Source organism: Manis pentadactyla, chromosome 2, assembly GCF_030020395.1.
Source record: "Manis pentadactyla isolate mManPen7 chromosome 2, mManPen7.hap1, whole genome shotgun sequence".
In the NCBI taxonomy this organism is placed as follows: Eukaryota; Metazoa; Chordata; class Mammalia; order Pholidota; family Manidae; genus Manis; species Manis pentadactyla.
In genome coordinates this window covers 115,052,748-115,070,331 of record NC_080020.1, presented here as the reverse complement: position 1 = coordinate 115,070,331, position 17,584 = coordinate 115,052,748, and the positions used below count along the sequence as shown (strand labels likewise).

The following is a 17,584-nucleotide window of genomic DNA, read 5'->3' as shown; positions in this document are numbered from 1 at the left end:
TGCCATTGATTTTATTCTTCCCAGAATGCTGATGATACCTAATACTCCTAACACACAACTGGAGAATTGGTCATGCACTGTCCTGTATTGTTCTTTATGCCCTGTACTTTGGTCAATCTTATCAACCAGTTGCAGTGTAAAAGTAATTACTGTTTTCTTTATAATCTTTCCCCAAATAGCATTTACATTCCAATTCCAATATAACCACCATTATTACAATATACATGCCATTGTTTCCTTGCCCTTTATACACAGTGTCTCTATGTTGGTACCACCTCATTCTCTCTAGCTTTCTTGTCCTCCCACACACCATGCTCACTCCTCTCTCCACTGCCATAGACATTTTCCAGTCTTAATGACCCCATTCCTTTCCTTTAGATCAGGGTTCTCAATCCATGGAGATTCCCACAGTCCCTTTCTCAGGGACATTTGGGAATGTTTGAAGACATTTTTGGCTGTCACAAAGGGGTTGCGATGTACTACTAGCATCTCATCAGTAGAGGACAAGGATGTGGCTAAATATTCTACAACAGACAGGACGCCCTCACAACAAAGAATTATCCAGCCCAAAGTGGCTATAGCGCCAAGGTTGAAAACCTTGATTTAAATCATGAGCCATTCTTTTTGCATTAAAACCTATATGCAGCTGCCAGGGTGTACGAATTGCTATTGGAAGTTTATTGAACATTTGGGTGTGTTGGGCACCATCACGGCTGTAGCCTAGCAGAGCCCTGCTTTGCTATGAACCAAAGTTCAGAGAGAAGTCAATAGAGAGTAGAGGCTCAAATGACCTCCTTCTGGAATTGCACACAGTTTAATTCCAAAGAATTTGTCTTGACAGGTTACTCTATCCTGGAATGTGCTATATAAAATTTTCATCCTGAAAGCCATTGACAATGTAATACATGTTTCTTATGTTTAGATTGTCAGGCTATATTTAGATTATAAACTTTTAAGAAAATATCTCATAAATACTCATTTGGAGAGGAACATATAATGTCCAAATTTGATGTAGAAACAAATTACTAATGAAGGACAGCGCCAAGAAATAAAAGAAATTAAATCTTGTACATGAAATCATTTTGGGAGGAGGAAATGACAGCTCTGGATGATGGGTATGAACTTTTCAGATATGAAAATTAGGTGACAGAGGAAAATGTTGCAACTTTAAGTTCATACACAGGAAACCACTGGACTAAGCTTGCAAAAACAATATCAACAGAGCAATCACCATTTATACTGTTAAGTGATTCTTAAAAAAGCAAATTAACTTAATTTCTTTAATCCCTTTGTGAGTTAGCATACTTGATTTAGCTTTAGATTTAGATTTTTCTGCATGTTTATACATTTTCATTGTGTTTCAATGTGTGAGAAATATTTAAAACCTTTGGTTGCTGGTTTTAGCACTGAAGCCTGCATGTCCTAATGTCCTGGGCAGTAGTGTTATATGGTAGCACCAGCACAGACTTCTCCGCAGACATACCTGGGTTCAAATCCACACTCTACCACCTGTAACTTGTAGTATGACCTTGCTTTGTGAAGACTTTAGTGTCCTCATCTGTATGATGACATAAACATACCTATCAATCAGGGTTGCTAACAAAACTAAATGATTGGGTGATATGGAAAGGGCGTGAAGAAGAGTAGATTGTTCATCCAGCAGTCAAGCTCTTTGGTATTGACCCAAAGGAGTTGAAAACTTAGGTCAAAAACTGAATATGGAAATTTATAGCAGCTTTATGCATAACTGTCAAAACTTGGAAGCAACTAGATGTCCTTCAGCAGGTGAATGGATACATCTAGACAATGCAATATTATTCAACACTAAAAAGAAATGAGCTATCAAGCCATGGAAAGACATGGAAGAAAATTAAATGCATCTTCCTAAGTGAAAGAAGCCACGCTGAAAAGGCTACGTACTGTGTGAGTCCAACTATATGACATTCTGGAAAAGGCAAAACTATGGAGACAGCAAACCGATCAGTAGTTAGCAGGGGGTAGAGGTGGGGGAAGATGAATAGGCAGAGCACAGAGGACTTTCAAGGCAATGAAAATACTCTGCATGATATAGTGATAGATATATGTCATTATACATTTGTTAAAACCTTTTGAATGTCCAATACCAAGAGTGAACCCTAAGGTAAACTATGGACTTTAGGTGATTATGATGTGTCAGTGTAGGTTCATCAACCTTAAATAAAAAAGCAAACAAAGGAAAAAAAGAAAATAGTGGGTTCTTAAAAATTGTTAGTATCCTCTCCACACTTTACCCTCTGTCATGGCATCCAATTTCTCTGAACTCTTATCTCCTCATAAGCCACCTAAAGATAATAGATACCCTCTATGAAAGACTATTTCATAATTATTTTGGGAAGTGAAATGCCATCATAATAAAGACTTTTGTAGTTAACCATTATGTCAGAGTATTTCATGGAATTCTATTTAGCTTATCATATCTTACTTCAGAATTTATTTTCAGAAATTGTACCTGTTAGGTTTTGTTTTTAATTAACATATTGAGGGGTCAAAATCTCTGATGAAGTTAGAGATCCTTATCGGTTTCAACAAAAATGGACTGCATAGCAGAAACACTATAGGTTACTCTGCTAACCATTACTTTTCACAAAGGTTTTAGTCCAAATTTTAGTCTAGATGCATTAAGTAAACAAATACAGATCCAGAGAAAGGAATACAGACACACACACACACACACACACACACACACACACACACACACCATGGGGAAAAATAAAATTTCAGTAAGATTAGCTAGCTGAAGTCAAATAATCCTCTAAATACATGGATTGTAAATTTTAAACATAGAAGAGTTTATGAAAGTATGTATGTATGTGTTGTGTGTATCACCTTGGGTATAAAAACAAAAACAAGGGTAAACAGTTTACTTTTGATGTTAAAAAACACGATTGGGATCATTAATATTTCTTGCTGAAGGCTGTGTCTTTAGTTTGAGGTCTGAACTGGGTCAGTTTAGGCTAGATCTACTAATTCTGATGATCCTTAATGATCACAAGTTGGGGCCCAGGCATTAAACATATATAGAAACAGCCTCAAAGAAACTCAGACCAATGGATAGCAGAGGGAAAAGCTTAAATCAAAGCAAAAAAGTGCTCCCAAAAGACAGAGATTTAAAATGACAGGTCAAATTGCTTATGCTTTGCTCTTCTTCCTTAAGTATGATCTTCAAATTGTTTGGAGGGAACTTCAGGGAGTTATGACTCCAGCACAACAGCAGCAGCTGGGGAGAAGGACAGGCTGCTTTCCTCCTTGAAGTGTGGTGATGTGGAATGGCAGAAGCCGCAGCTGCAGGAGTGCCCATCAGCTCCCAAGAAAACCTGGGCGCTGGGTGCCACACTTGCGCTGGCTGGCACGGCCCAGCTCCTGCCTGCAGCCATCAGCATTTCCATCCTAACTGTCAGGGCTCGTTGGGACTGTTTGAGAGGGGCTGTGTAACTGGTCCATTGCAGCACCTCTGACCTGCCTCAACAGACGCCAAGTCCAGCTCTGGACCTCACAGCCCACTTCTTACCCATAAGAGGCCACCGAACTGGACAGAGAACAAACCTGACTTTGAGACAAGAACAGCCTGGCCTCTGGGTCCTGCCTGTCTGAACCTACTGGAGGCTGACACTGCTTGCCTTAGCTAAATTTCTAGACTTATTTTTTACTTAAAAGGTAAAAGGCATTTATCACACATTCTTCTGTCTCTTCTCTAAAATTCAGTCTGATGCATGTTTGTGATATCAACTGTCTGCTCCTGTTTAACTGAACTCGTCTTAGTGTGTCTTCTTAGGACTAGACTCAATGGCTGATGGAATATGTAACCTAAATACACCCCTGGGTAAGGACCCTGGAGAATAAAGACAGCCCCCAGAGTTAATTCCTTCTCCCTTGCCTGCCTGCCTTCTTTCTCTCTCCGGCTCCCTCTCTTTTCCTTTCTCTCTCTCCCCCTTCTCCTTTTCATCCTCCTCCCCCTTCATCTTCTCCGTCCCTCCCTCCCCCCATCCAAGGGTGATTTCCTGCCTCCACAACAAAGAATTCTCCAGCAGTGCTGGCAGAGAAAGCCCGCTAAGTCCACTCTGCCCCCAGTCCGAAGTACAAACGGGTGCTGTGATCTGACGGCGTCGACGCGGTGACTGGAGGCTGCCCTGCACTGTATAAAGTGCTCTTAGAAAAGCCACACCCATCAGACAAAGAACTTTGGGGTGACCTACACAGCATTCTCTTAAACAATGCCTTGGGACTTAGTCTTTCCAAATAATTAAACACAGAACTCTCCAGCTTTCTAAGAAATACTGCACTCTGGGGAGAAAATGTCCTGGCTCACAGCTTGTCACGGGCTCCGACAGCACAGCCGTAGGAACCTGGAGCAGTTTGCCTGTGTTTATTCTAATAACAAAGTTACACAGCCCTCCTTTGTTACTCAGATTGGATTACTATTAAATCAGACATCACTCTAGGCAGATACACAGAGCCCAGCTCTTATCAGCGGTTACCTGGGTGGGCAATCCTTTTCATGGCACTTCTTCTGTCTCCCATTGGGCTGCGTTTCTGGGTCACAAAATGTAGCCTTCACCATCCCGTGGCCCTTCTTCACGCAATGGGCCATCTGGCGGCGGATCCCTGGGGGGCGGGCAGAAAGGATTGCTGAGCCTACATGCTTGGTGTCAGGTGAGGCCTCCGGTCATGTCAAGTGAGGCCTCCGGTCATGTCAAGTGATCATGCTGCTGGCTGATTGAAAAGCCGTCCACAAGGTTATTTGGTTTTTAAAGTGGGGATGAGGAACGGAGACTCTTATCTACCCACGTTGCAACTGGCAATGGGCGAAGAGGTCTTGCTTAGGAAATACTATAGATGGATGAACATATAATCCAATGTATAAAGTATAATCTAGCTATGGAGACATAACTGACATCTATAACCTATACGCCAAATAAAAAACAAAGTGACATTTAAATAATGAAAGCAGATATCATCACCAGGTGTTCTAACACAATTGCCACATTATTAATTTAATCAAAGAACAGGGACCTATACATTAGTCAGGTTTAGTAAACTGACAGACAGGAATAAAATTCAAAATAAGGTGAAGTTTGAGAGGTTATGATTTTTAAAGTAGAGGCTTTTGATAGCAGGGATTGATAATGTCTGCCTTTGAAACTAGGTCAGTAATGTGAGCAAGAGAAGCAGAGGGAGTGACAGGATCTAATAATGACATGTCAGAGTTTTTCTGTTGGAATTAATGGTCATTAGAGTTCTCACATGATAGATATAAGCTAAGCCCAAATCTTCTAACATGGAGTCCCAACTCTGAAGACTGACTTCTCCTGTGTTATAGGATTACCATACCTGGCCAGGTGTTTCCTCCTCAGTTCTGGGGCTTTTGTGTTCATTGAGTAAAATTTAATCTATAATTTTAATTATTGTCTATTTCTAGCTAAATAAACAAAACAAATAAAATCCAAATGGGAATAATGCCATTCAGATTGTTCAAGGGGAAGATGCTGAACTACTTGATGTCTGGAAACGTCTTCTACACTTAAAAATCTATAATGCATGAAGAGAAGACAAAGTTAAGTTTAATGACTGGAAGCCATTGGATAATGAGGGTTCTGGTTCATATAATTTATGGTTAACTTAGAAAATAGTTTGTTGGAACTGTTGTCAGAATGTTTCAAAATTACATTGGTTCATATTGCCTTAGTTAATGTGTATATGGCCCAAATTGTATTTTCCAGAGAGAGGTGTAATAATAATCTCTCATCTGGTATGCTCTTTTACAGTGTGACTATGCCATTGCTTCTCCACGACATGGAATCTAGCTTCCCTGGCCTGGGAACAAATACAAAAATGACATGTGAGTTCAGAGGCTAGGTCATGAAAGACCATGCAGCTTCTGTGTGACTTTTTTGGATCTTCACTCTCAAGACATTTGAGAAGCCCCACACTCTTGCTGAGACCAGGTATAGGTGCTCCAGTGGACGGCCCTGGGTGAGCTCAGCCTATGCATGATTCAGCCCAGGTGCCTGCAAATGAGCAAAGGAGCCTCCAGATGATTCCAGTCCCCAGCCATGTGAGTCTTCCTAGCTGAGGTGCCAAACTTCATGTAGTCTAGCCACACAATCGCCCCTGTATCCTACCTGAATTTCTGACCTATAGAATCCATGAGCATAATAAAATGATGGTGGTTTTACTACACTAAATTCAGGTTGATTTGTTACATAGCAGCAGTAACTGGAACTGCACTCAATCAATGCTAGCTTCCTTCCTTTCTTGAGTCAGGACACAGAGCTACAATCTAGTTTGGCTTGCTAGAAGTCTAACCACTACTGAGTTTATTGACTTTCATCTCCTCCTTTCCTATGTTACACTTCTGTTTGTTGCTCCAGATCCATTCTGCAACTGCTCTGAATCCTAGGAAACTGGCAATATGGATTGCTGTGGCTTCCAGTTGGATCTGGGAGATGGGGGCACTATCACTTTGGATAACTGCTCATTCTGTTTACTTCTTCAGGTCTAGGGATACTAGACTCATTCCCCCTACTCCTGCCCTCTACTATCAATGGGCTGGGGTAATGAATACCTTTCTTGGTTTCCTAAACCCTACCCACACCTTTGAAAGTAGTCAAGGTATTTGGTTTGGGTGCACCACCTATTTTCTGCAGGGGACCCCAACTGACAAAGTCTCCTAGGCAATAAAAAACTCAAACCATTGATCTTGAGTGACATATTCATTATTAAGTCTGTAAACCAATTGCTGGAATAATAGAAAAAAAATACAAGTGGCCCTTAAGTGTATGAAAAGACTAACAAGTGAAATGCAGATTATAAACTATATGAACTGTACTTGTTTTCTATAGCTGTATACTAAATTACCACACATTTAGGGACTTAAAACGACACAAATTTCTTATCTTACAGCTCTGTGGGCCTAGGGTCTGATACAAATATCTATAGGCTGGATCTTTCTTTGACATAAGATATAGTACTATGTTTTGTGGAGAGGGTTAGAATAAGGTTATCCTTTTAAGAGCAGTGGTCATGATGTAACATTGCACATACAGAAAATATGAGATGAGGATGAATCTATACGACCTTGACCTTCCCTTGGAAATTAAAGAAAAATGACACTGGCTTTTAATTTGGCTTGCCCTTTGACCCTTTCTCTTACACATGGAAAACTGTCCCCAAAGAAATTATAGTTAATTAGGAATGTCAGTCAACCAATATGTTGCCACAGCACTAAGTTAGCTGTTCACCTGGAAATATTTACTTGAAAAGGACATTAGATAGAAATCAATTACATTCCAAAACATATGAGGAACAAATTCAAAATGCTACTTCCAGAGGATTCTGAGTCCCTTTCCCCACGTAGCAATGAGAATGTCACCATGCAGCTGTAAATACTTGGCAAATCTTATTGGATGTCAGCAGTGAGAGATCAATTAAGAATCTGTACATTTAATAACTATTCCCTTAAACTTGATCATCTTGAGTGGAAATTATGCCTTGTAATAAGCAATGAGTAAGTTTCCTTATGTCCAAAAAAAAAACCTCAAACCAAAACAATGATGTAGCTCATCATATTCTCCATTTAACACCTAGATTGTAAAATGGAGCCCTATATGGTTATATTGTTAATTTAGTTCATACAAGATTTTTCTTCCTCCAAAATACAGTTTAGTTAGGGTATAGAGAAAACAACTGAAGACTTAGCTTCCTGTAATGGCCTATGACAAAAAAAAAAATGCAATACATTCTGTTATGTCTAAACTTAAAGTCAAAAATACTCAAGGCACTGAATATGTAATCACATTATTTAAAAGAGATTCAAAGTTCTGCATAAGCAGTCTTTACTGACAAAGAATGAAATTTCTTTATAACCATTTAAGTGAGCACAAGTTCAATTTTACATTAGCACATAAGTTATTCTCCTAAAATTGTATATAACATTGATTTTAATAATGTGAAATGATAATAATTCTCTGAATCAGTAGATAGCACTGACACCACAATCCCCCTATACAGACAGAAATGACATTAATTTCACAGGAAGAAGGGAAGAATAGGGACTGTCTAACCTCTTATTGTATAACCTGGTCTTGTTAACAAGTCCAACCTTACTGTATCACTTTCAATTTCAATTCCCACTAAATATTTACTCTGTATTTTCTGGTTCCTTGGCCCGTTCATCTCTGATTTTCTTGATCAGTGAGCTCAGTTCTATCCTTCTTAATAAAGGCTCAGTCAGGGAGAACTCGAGGCTCATCACTACAAGAGCTCAAACACATTGAGTGTGTGTGTGTGTGTGTGTGTGTTCAACAACAATCACAACATCAATGTTATTGACACCATAAGGATCAGAAATGGTTTTGAATCTTGCTTCTAACATTTACTTGCTGAATGGTCTCTTGGGTAATTTTCCTAGCCTTCCCCAACCTTATTTTCCTCATCTTCATCTTCCAGAGACTATAGCACAGAGACTTGCGAGGGTAAAAATGATGTAAATATCTTGATCTGTGTGTGATGTACCCTGAGATGATACAACCTAAGTCTTGACTCAGTGCATATTAGATCCCATGGGGAATTAACTCCATCCACAACTCTGTTTTATAAATGTTCTGAGATCAGGGTTGGCTTCACACTCTGAGACCAAGGAACAGAGCAAACCCAGCTCACTCAGATCTCATACTCCTATGATGCAGCCTTGTTACTGAAAACAACTGAGCCCTCATTTATACAATTCATCCTTCTTTCTATCTCAAACAAATATTAACTCTGATTTCATAACCACAAGTATTAATTGGGTATTAATTAATGGTTTGATTTTATTTTTATCTATTGCTGAAACCTAAACATCTCAGAACATTGGTAAGACTCAAAGCCAATAGTTTTTCCCTCCTGAAATCCCAATGAACTGATTACATAAATGACTGTCATGGTCAGGATTGACTTATAAACAATTATGTAAGAAATGCTCCAACAGGTACATTGCTGGTACTTGAAGAATGTTTAATGGAATTAGGTGGTGTAAGGTTCTGTTCTGCAAAGGATCTACTTTCAAAATTTACCACAGTCTACAAGTACTCTTCTGCCACTGTGTACAAATAAGGCAAGCACACACTTTAAGATAATTAGAGGCCTGAAAAATCTCACAAAACTCATGGGTTAACAAGAAAAGCAGGCAGTAGCATTTCACAGGGCACCGAGCAAAGCAAGACTTCCCAGAAAACAACTGAAAAATCCTGAGCATGTACATTATTAGAGAACAAAACTAAAGCCCTTGAAATAAGGGAAGGAATAATCTCTGCAGGCTGCATGTGGTAAAATGGGATGGGACTAGGAAGACCAGCAGAATAAGAGACCAGTAGATGAGCCACCTTGGAGATTTCCAGTTAGCAGTTCAACGTACAGGAACTTGGAAGTTGCCACTGATCTTAATAACAAAAAAAAAGAGCTGAACAGATTAAAAATCAATTCTTCTTGGATATAGCAGAGGAGAGGGCCCAGGGCAAACTGCTGCTCCCAAGACTGGGGAGACACACAGGTGAAGAGAGGAAGTCACAACTTCCTGGTGGACAGTCCCATTATCAGAGCCACCATGGGATCCAGAATTTCATCAAACTAATGTCAGATACCAAACCACAGATCCAGGAAACCCCAAAAAACACCAGTAGGATAAATTCCAAAGCGACTACATTTAGTTATATAATTTCTGAATTAAAGAAAATCAAAGATAAAGAAAATCCTGAAGAAGCCAGAGGAAAAAATATACCTTACCCATAAAGGAATAAAGAACTACATCTGATTTCTCAGAAATCATGCAAGCAAAAGAAAAGAGCAGTGAAATATTTAAAGTGTTGAGAGAAAAAAAAACCCCACCAACCTAGAATCCTGCACCCTGTGAAATTGACATTCAAAATCGAAGGAGAAATACTTTCTCAGACAAACAAAAATTGAAAGAATCTTTTGTCAGTAGGGCTGTTGTGCAAGAAATGTTAAAAGAAGTTCTTTAGAGAGAAGGGAAATAAAATAGGTCAGAAAGTTGGCTCTATATAAAGAATGGAAAAGCAATAAGTGAAGGTTAGATAGAAACTTACTTTTCTCATTCTAAATTGATCCAACAGGTAACACTTTATTAAAAATAATAATACCAACAATGTATTCAGCTATGTATGGTTATGTATATTCACATACATATATGAATACATTATGTATACTTGCAAATAAGTGACATGAATGACAGAAATGACACAAGGATCAGGAGGGAGCAATTAGGATGATTTTGTTATTACCAGGTCCTCATATCATGAAGTGGTATGGTATTATCTGAAACTGGACTTGGATTAGCTATAAGTATAAACTACAAACTCTAGGGTAATCATTAAAGAAAGCAGATTAGCTACTCTGGCCGAGAGTTCTCACTAGTTCATTAATGAAACATACCTGGAAGCTCATCAGATCTCCTTTCTATATATTACTTTGTATCACATGATGTTTATTTTATATATTTAGGCATACAGTAAACTATACAATCCACATTCTACAGCATGAGCTTAAATCCATCTCAATAAATCCTATCATTTTTACCAAGTCCTACATATTAAAAACAATCCTCCAGATATTGTTAGAGATCAATATCTGGACTTGGTGGACTCTACCGGGCAGTTACAGTGACAAAGTCAGAAAGGTTGACACCCAGATAAGTACAACTTAAAAAGTCAGAGACACATGTGATTCTGATTTTCCAAAGAAGTGAATTCTGTCTTCTAAATATCAGCATACGATCACACATCAGGGTAAGAGGGGAATATGTGTCCTTAGTTTTGATTCTCATGTTTTATCAAGCGTTCATGGTCATATCTCAAATATTCATGTTTATTTTGAGCTTTAATAGGAATACTGTCAGATAAACCTTGTAAGAACTAGTCTCAGCAGACATAAATGTTTCATATGTATTTATTTCCAATGAACACGATCTAGTTTCTAAGACAGTTTAGAACAATCTAGGAGCTTTTCATATAGTTTTTGGATTTTCAATATGTGCCTTCTTCCACTAGAACATAACATTCCTTAAACAAAGGGGCAATGAGTAAACTCCAGAGAGAGCCCAGCCAAGTGGGCAGGAGGGGAAACTTGAAGTCTAGGGGAAAGTGTTTCTTTTGTGCAGGCCACTGTTGTACTTATAGACCCAGAAATACAGAACAGAGGACACCACAGAACACTCAGTTGGCAAAAGTCTCATTCAGATGTGATGACCTATTGTCTAATAATAGTGTCATCACTACTAGTTTCACAGAACACAAGGAAATTTTGGTTAGAATGTGTTACAACTGCATGTGAAGAATGCAGTGGGGCAAAAGCGTAGCTTCACATTTTTATGAAAGTGACCTTGAGTTTTTGTCGAATATTTTTTTATTTAATAAACCATTCAGAAGCCTCCTATTGAAACCAGCATCTGTGTCAAGCCATTTCTATAGCTATTTCTTCACAGATAATCCATTGATTGAACTTTCGTGGTTGATCTTTTGATGGGCAACTCAGATACATTTTTTTCAACAAGCTTTTTGTGTGGTTGGTAGTGCTTGTTATTCCATCCCCTTCCAAGTTTTCCTGAGCTAGTCCTAAATATCCCTAGAGTCACCCCAAAGTCACTCCCCACGGATAAGGCAGGAGTGAGAGCAAACGGAGCTAAGGGGACAGAAGAGTGGAGACTCACAGGGAGAGCCCGCCATTGCTGGGATAGCCTGAGAGCCCTCTTTACCTCTGAGAAGTGGGCTGTGGAATATAAGCTGACTTTGATGACAGCTAAATTTGGAATATTGTCTTGCCAAGTTTTCACATGGATTTCTGAACCAGAATACAAATAATAAAATTTTTAAATAGTCAAATTCATGCTTGCATGAATTCATGCTTAAAAAGCCCATTGCTCCAAATGCAATGTAAATACTCCAAAAGTAATATGTAAAATATAAATATAAAAAACATGCTGAATTATAAAATATAAAAAGAGAAAACCAAAAAGTCACATCGCTCAAATGCAGGTAAACATTCCGTAAGTGGGTGGGCAGGACTTGAGCAACGGGTTGGCCAGGCTCTTGGCCAGAAGAAGTTAGCGATGGCCCCCGGCTCAGCTCCAGTACAATTTGAGGACTTGAAGTGCTCCTCATGAGACGGAAACTAGACCCCCTTATCACAAACTTCTTAGAGCCTTAAATCTTAGTTTCAGGCGTTAGAAGGTGAAACACAGGACTTAGCTTCTCACCCAGGAGCTCAGCCAAGTTGAGCCTGGCTCTCTGGATTTCTAACGTATCTTTAATGTCACTGTGAGACAGCAGTTCTGAACAACACTTAGAAGTCCTGTCCAGAAATAATGTCTCACACTGTGGTCAGGAAAAAATAGCAAGAATACTAGAAAGAAGGGAGAAAGGGGCAGGAAAGAGAACAAAGAAGAAGAAACTGAAAGGAAGCCACTCAAATACAAAATCATTCTTATGCTAAGAAAGAAAACCAAATAATTACATCAGGGATCCATTCTGTATAAAATGCATTCGATAGGGCAGTGTTATGCTTGTGTCCCCTCAAAATGCCTATATTGAACCCTAATACCAGTGCCGTGGCATTAGAAGGGGGCTTTGGGGAGGTCCTTAGAGTTGGATTAGGTCCCTCATGTCAGGGCCCTTGTGATGGGACTAATGCCTTTAGAGATAAAGAAACTGAAGCACAGAGAAGTCACAAACATTTGGCTAAGCTGGGATTTGAATGTGAACAGTCTGGTTCCAGAGTCCAGGATCTTAACTACCTTGACATACCAATAGGATTATCTATTGCTTAAAAGTGAGGACAAAAGTCATGGGGCTGGTAAAAATTTTATACAATTGCAGGAGAGAGTTAGTTGCATGTATTTTAAGGGAAACTGGTGGCCACTCAATAGGAAGAAAAAATAATATGAATGAATGAAGGAAACTCAAAGTGGGAAGGAGAAGGAATACCTTTTTGGAAAGCTATTGGGCTGGGGAGCAATGTGGGGAAACTCTGAGGGTGAGCTGCCCTCATACACTGACCACCCCATGCCCACGCTAACCACTTAGCCTGTGAACACCTGCCTTCAATTCAGCTAAAAGTCCAGTGTGAGGACAGGAGCATGGAGGGAAGAGTCCCCTCATCTCACAGAGGTAGAACCAATGTGAGCATTATTGGGAAGCAAGGATAGAAATGCTCACAAACCACTGTTTTTTCTAGGAAAATAACCCATTTATGAGGCTAATATAACTCTGATGCCCAAACTGGACAAGGAGAGTTCTAGAAGAGAATATTAAAGACAGCTCATTCACAAGTGTAGATGCAAATATTTTAAATAAAATACTAGTGAATAAACCTCAACGGTGTATGCAATATATTTATATATACAAATTTATATCATATTAAGTAAACTTCAAGGAATGCTAGCACAGTTCAGTAGCAGATAATCTATTCATGGGATAATCAAACTAGCAGATTAAAGGAGGAAAATTACATAATTTCAGTAGATGCAGTACAATACTAGACAGATTTAGTAGTCACTTATAATAAAAGATGTAATAAACTAGGAATAGAAGGGAACTTATTTCCCTCACAAAGGTCACCTGAAGCACTCTATTAAAGTCAAGAGAAAGGGATGTATGTCCTTTACTAACTCTTGTCATCTATTCTATTCACCACTGTATCAGAAGCCCAAGTCAATATAAGTTCAGAAAAAGAAAAATGAGATGAAACAACTGGAAAGGGGATAAACTTTCCTTATTATTAAACTATACAAAAATTTGAGAAACTCTACAGATAAAATAAGACAACATAAAGTTTAAAAGAACAGCTAAAGGCTAGAATAAAGGCTTCCAACTTTCTCTGTTCATGGCATCCTAAGGGTTTCAATAATTTTTTCATAGTGCCTTTAGGCCATAACACCTAACCATTCCGTTCATTAAATAGGTACTAAGGTAATAAGTATTGATGGCCTAAGAACTTAGTGGCCATCTGAAGAAATGACACAGATTGAAAGAAAAAAAATTTAATTGCATTGAAAAGTTAACTTATTAGTAACATGTGTACATCTATTGGACACTGCACAACTTTTAAAATCTTGGAATGAAACTGGACCCAATATATCTTGGTCTACATTTTCACATAGTACTTTATTTTTGTCAAGTGGTACTTGAAACTGAAAACCCAGTTTCACAAAGATAGGATGTAACTGAAAGAACATAGTGTCATCAAATCTTGAAACTTAAACTTGAGCTAGTAGTTCACATGATGTCCAAGACATGTTAAGTATTGCTGTTTTCCTTTAAAATTTGTTTCCCTAGAAAATTTAAATTTAAAATTGAATTAAAAATGTTCCATAGTGTCCCTTTGAGCTGAGTCACTTGTGCAATATGTGTAGACTATGTGACCCAGAAATTCTACTCCCTGGTATATATATTTCAGAAGCTCCAATACTGAGGAAATAAGGCAATAATTATAAAACATGTGTTGCAGCATTGCAGAAATGTTTATAATTGCAAAATAATAGAATGTATAAATAAGTTGTTGTATATTCATACAATGGAATGTATAGTCATTCAAGTGGTCCTAGAACTACATTTATCAGTGCAGATTTATCTGCAAAGAACAATGCTGAGTAAAAACAGCAAGATAAAGAATGGTACATAGAGTACAATACTACTTATAGAGAGCTTCCATGCCTGAGAAACAATACTACATAATGTGTATGGCTATACACATGTATAATAAAAGTACTTAACAACATACATGAGAATAATAAATAATGGTTTCATGGCCCTAGTGAACTCTGAGGAAAAAGGAAAGGAAGTGGAGTTAGAGAGTGCTCTTCAAGTCTACTTTTCTTCCTCTAAAAATGAAGATTGAAACAAATATGACATAATGCTAAGATCTGATAAAGATGAGGTTGATAGGAAGTTTGTATTTACATTCTCTGTCTTGCTGGGACATTTGCAATGAAAAAGTATAAAACTAAAATAATATGATAATAAAAACAAAATAAAATGATTGCTACTACCTATTTGTTACCCTTTTACTATGGGTATCAATTTGGCGACAAGTTTAACATTATCATAATTGTTATATTTTTGAACCTAGAAATTTAGGTTAACACTTACTGAGATTGTTCTTTACATGGGCACAAAGATGCTCATCTGAGATGATAAGCAATAAGGAATTGGTTAAGGGAATTTTGCTTTGTCTTGAAGAGAAATATAATGCATCCATGAAAATGATAAAGATTGAATAACACATGGAAAGGCACTCACCTGTTATGGCGTTAACTGAAAACATGTGTGTGTACCTCAGAACATCCATATGTACACAACTATATGCATCTATGATTAGACAAAAGAATATTACAAAGCAATAAAACCAAGTACCAAAGTTCATGTGTTAGGGTGGTGATTTCTGTTTTTAATTTCTCAGCAATGTATTTAAGTTGGTTTTATAATACAGAAAGTTTCAACTTAAAGAAAATAAAAGTACATTGCTGAATAATTCAGACAGCCTTCTGTCTTCATACTTAGCAGTGTGTGTCCTATGTTAATATCAGCATTTCATTCTCCATGTTGGAGAGTATGACAGTAGGTATGCTGTCTTTCTTCTTCGCCAGAAAAAGAGAGCCCACTGTTGCTGCAGTCAGCATGGGGGCTGAAATTCAGGTGATCACGTGGACACTGCACTTGTTCTCCAGAAGATTTAATAACCAGAATGACATTTGCCCAAATAGGTGGAGGTGTTGCTGAAGGATTAGGCCAAATGCCCAATTCACAGCTGGCAAGGATATCTCATTTCCTATGTAGCTGAGGCTGTATGTTTATGACCACTCTACAAATCAGCCACTTCTCTTACATTTCCGATGCTCTGAAATATTGCATGTGTAGGGCAGAGGATTCATCCCACGTTGACAGAGTGGGGGTGGGTGGCCTCCTGCTTCTTTGAGGAATCCCTGCCTAGTCAGGACTGGCTGTGTTGCACTCTGGGGTACTGGGACAAGTGATTTAAGCTTAAAGCTTAAACCTGTACTTTATTGAAAGAAGAGAACAAAGGGGATGAGAAATTGAAAAAATATTTGTAACTATAGTCCCGATGACTTCATTTTCCTCCCAAGTGCTTCTTGGGGAAATATTTTTCACCAATTCATTTTCTGCTTGAACTGCTTTTGCTTCTCGGGAAGCCCAGCCCCCTGGGCAGTGGGGCAGAACATGTGGAAGTGCTGGAGGCAGCACAGGGGACAGTAGGACCGGCTCTTCCTAACACCACACAGGGCTGCTGCCAGAGATCGTGCAAGGAGATTTCCAGAGGCTTAGGATTTTCAAAACATCACACATTTGGAAATGAACATATGATTTCTGTGACTTATAAAAGTTGACCCTTGGTTTTCTGTACTGAAAGAGGGAAAGAGAGAAGCTGGTAATACAAAAGTTGTTTATAAAGTTGATGGTGCATGACTTAGTGTCTGAAGCTGGACCTCTTTCTATGACTACATCCTGGGACAGGGGGTGCTGCGGGGCTAGGAAGCAGCAAGTGAACAGGTGGGGCCCAGGGTCTTGGGGGAAGCCCATGGGAGTAGACTGTGTTCTTCTGGCCCATTCACTTCCTCACTCTTACTCCCTTTGCTGCCTCATTGACTCTGGCACCTCATGCTGTAGCTGCCCTAGTTTTATAGGCAGTTAGTTACAGGCTAGAGGCAGGACATTCCAGAACAGACTTGGACATGATCCAAAAGAAGGAAGAGAGGCAGAGACTTTTTCATATGGCAGTGTTCTTAAAGCCCTCCAAAAGAGGGAGGAGCCCCAAGTCCCTGACAGGCCCTGACCCCTGCCCTCACAGCCTTGGAAAACTCCATGCAGCCCCGGGAGCAGGGTCAGTGCTCTGCAATGTCTACACACTCCTTTACAGCCCCCAGGCTTTCTCTGCAGTTACACTGTGCCCACAGGACCGAGGCCCACCATTGAAGTGATCTGTGCCACTGCCAAGCCAAGGCCATTCCTAAGTTCCAGTCTGCCTCTTCAATTTCTCTTCCTCTGCGGAGCAAGCTGGAAGCCAGGCATTTCAGGTATCTTAGCTACAGGGTGAAGCAGGCCACCCAATCTGCATGAGACTTGGAATGGGTTAAAAATAAACCTTCATTGTGTTGAATTCCTGAGATTTTGATTTCTTTATTAGGGTAGCAGAATTTATTCCAACCTTACATACTTGACAGCAAGGAATCTCCCCAATACTTGATTTTATAAGAGAAAACTCCTCTCCTGGGAGACAGAAAAAGCTCAGTTAATTGCAGACAGAAAATGGCCACTGGGCTAGGGATCAGGAGAGCTGGTGGTGGGCTGGGTTTGGCCAGGACTATGGCATGCCTTCAGGTATCTGTGTGAGGTGTGTGGCCCTCAGGTCCTCAACCAGAGCTGTGGGTTTTAAGTCTTTCTGTTTTGGTTTTTAAGAAGACATGTAACCCTTTCTTCAAACAAAATCTGTCAGGAAGGACAGTATAAAAAGATGATAAAAGAAAAACTGCTTCTCCCTTTAG

The 17,584-nt window shown here is 39.1% G+C and overlaps 1 protein-coding gene across 2 annotated transcripts in view; it reads right to left on the bottom strand.

Annotated features, from left to right (window-relative positions):
* ADAMTS12 (ADAM metallopeptidase with thrombospondin type 1 motif 12) overlaps positions 1-17,584 on the bottom strand; it is a 327,971-nt gene that overhangs the window by 58,870 nt on the left and 251,517 nt on the right. For both annotated transcript variants that reach the window (XM_057496003.1, XM_057495999.1), the window contains exon 17: positions 4,515-4,641. In XM_057496003.1, the coding sequence (XP_057351986.1) occupies positions 4,515-4,641 (127 nt within the window). The remainder of the gene's footprint in view (positions 1-4,514; positions 4,642-17,584) is intronic.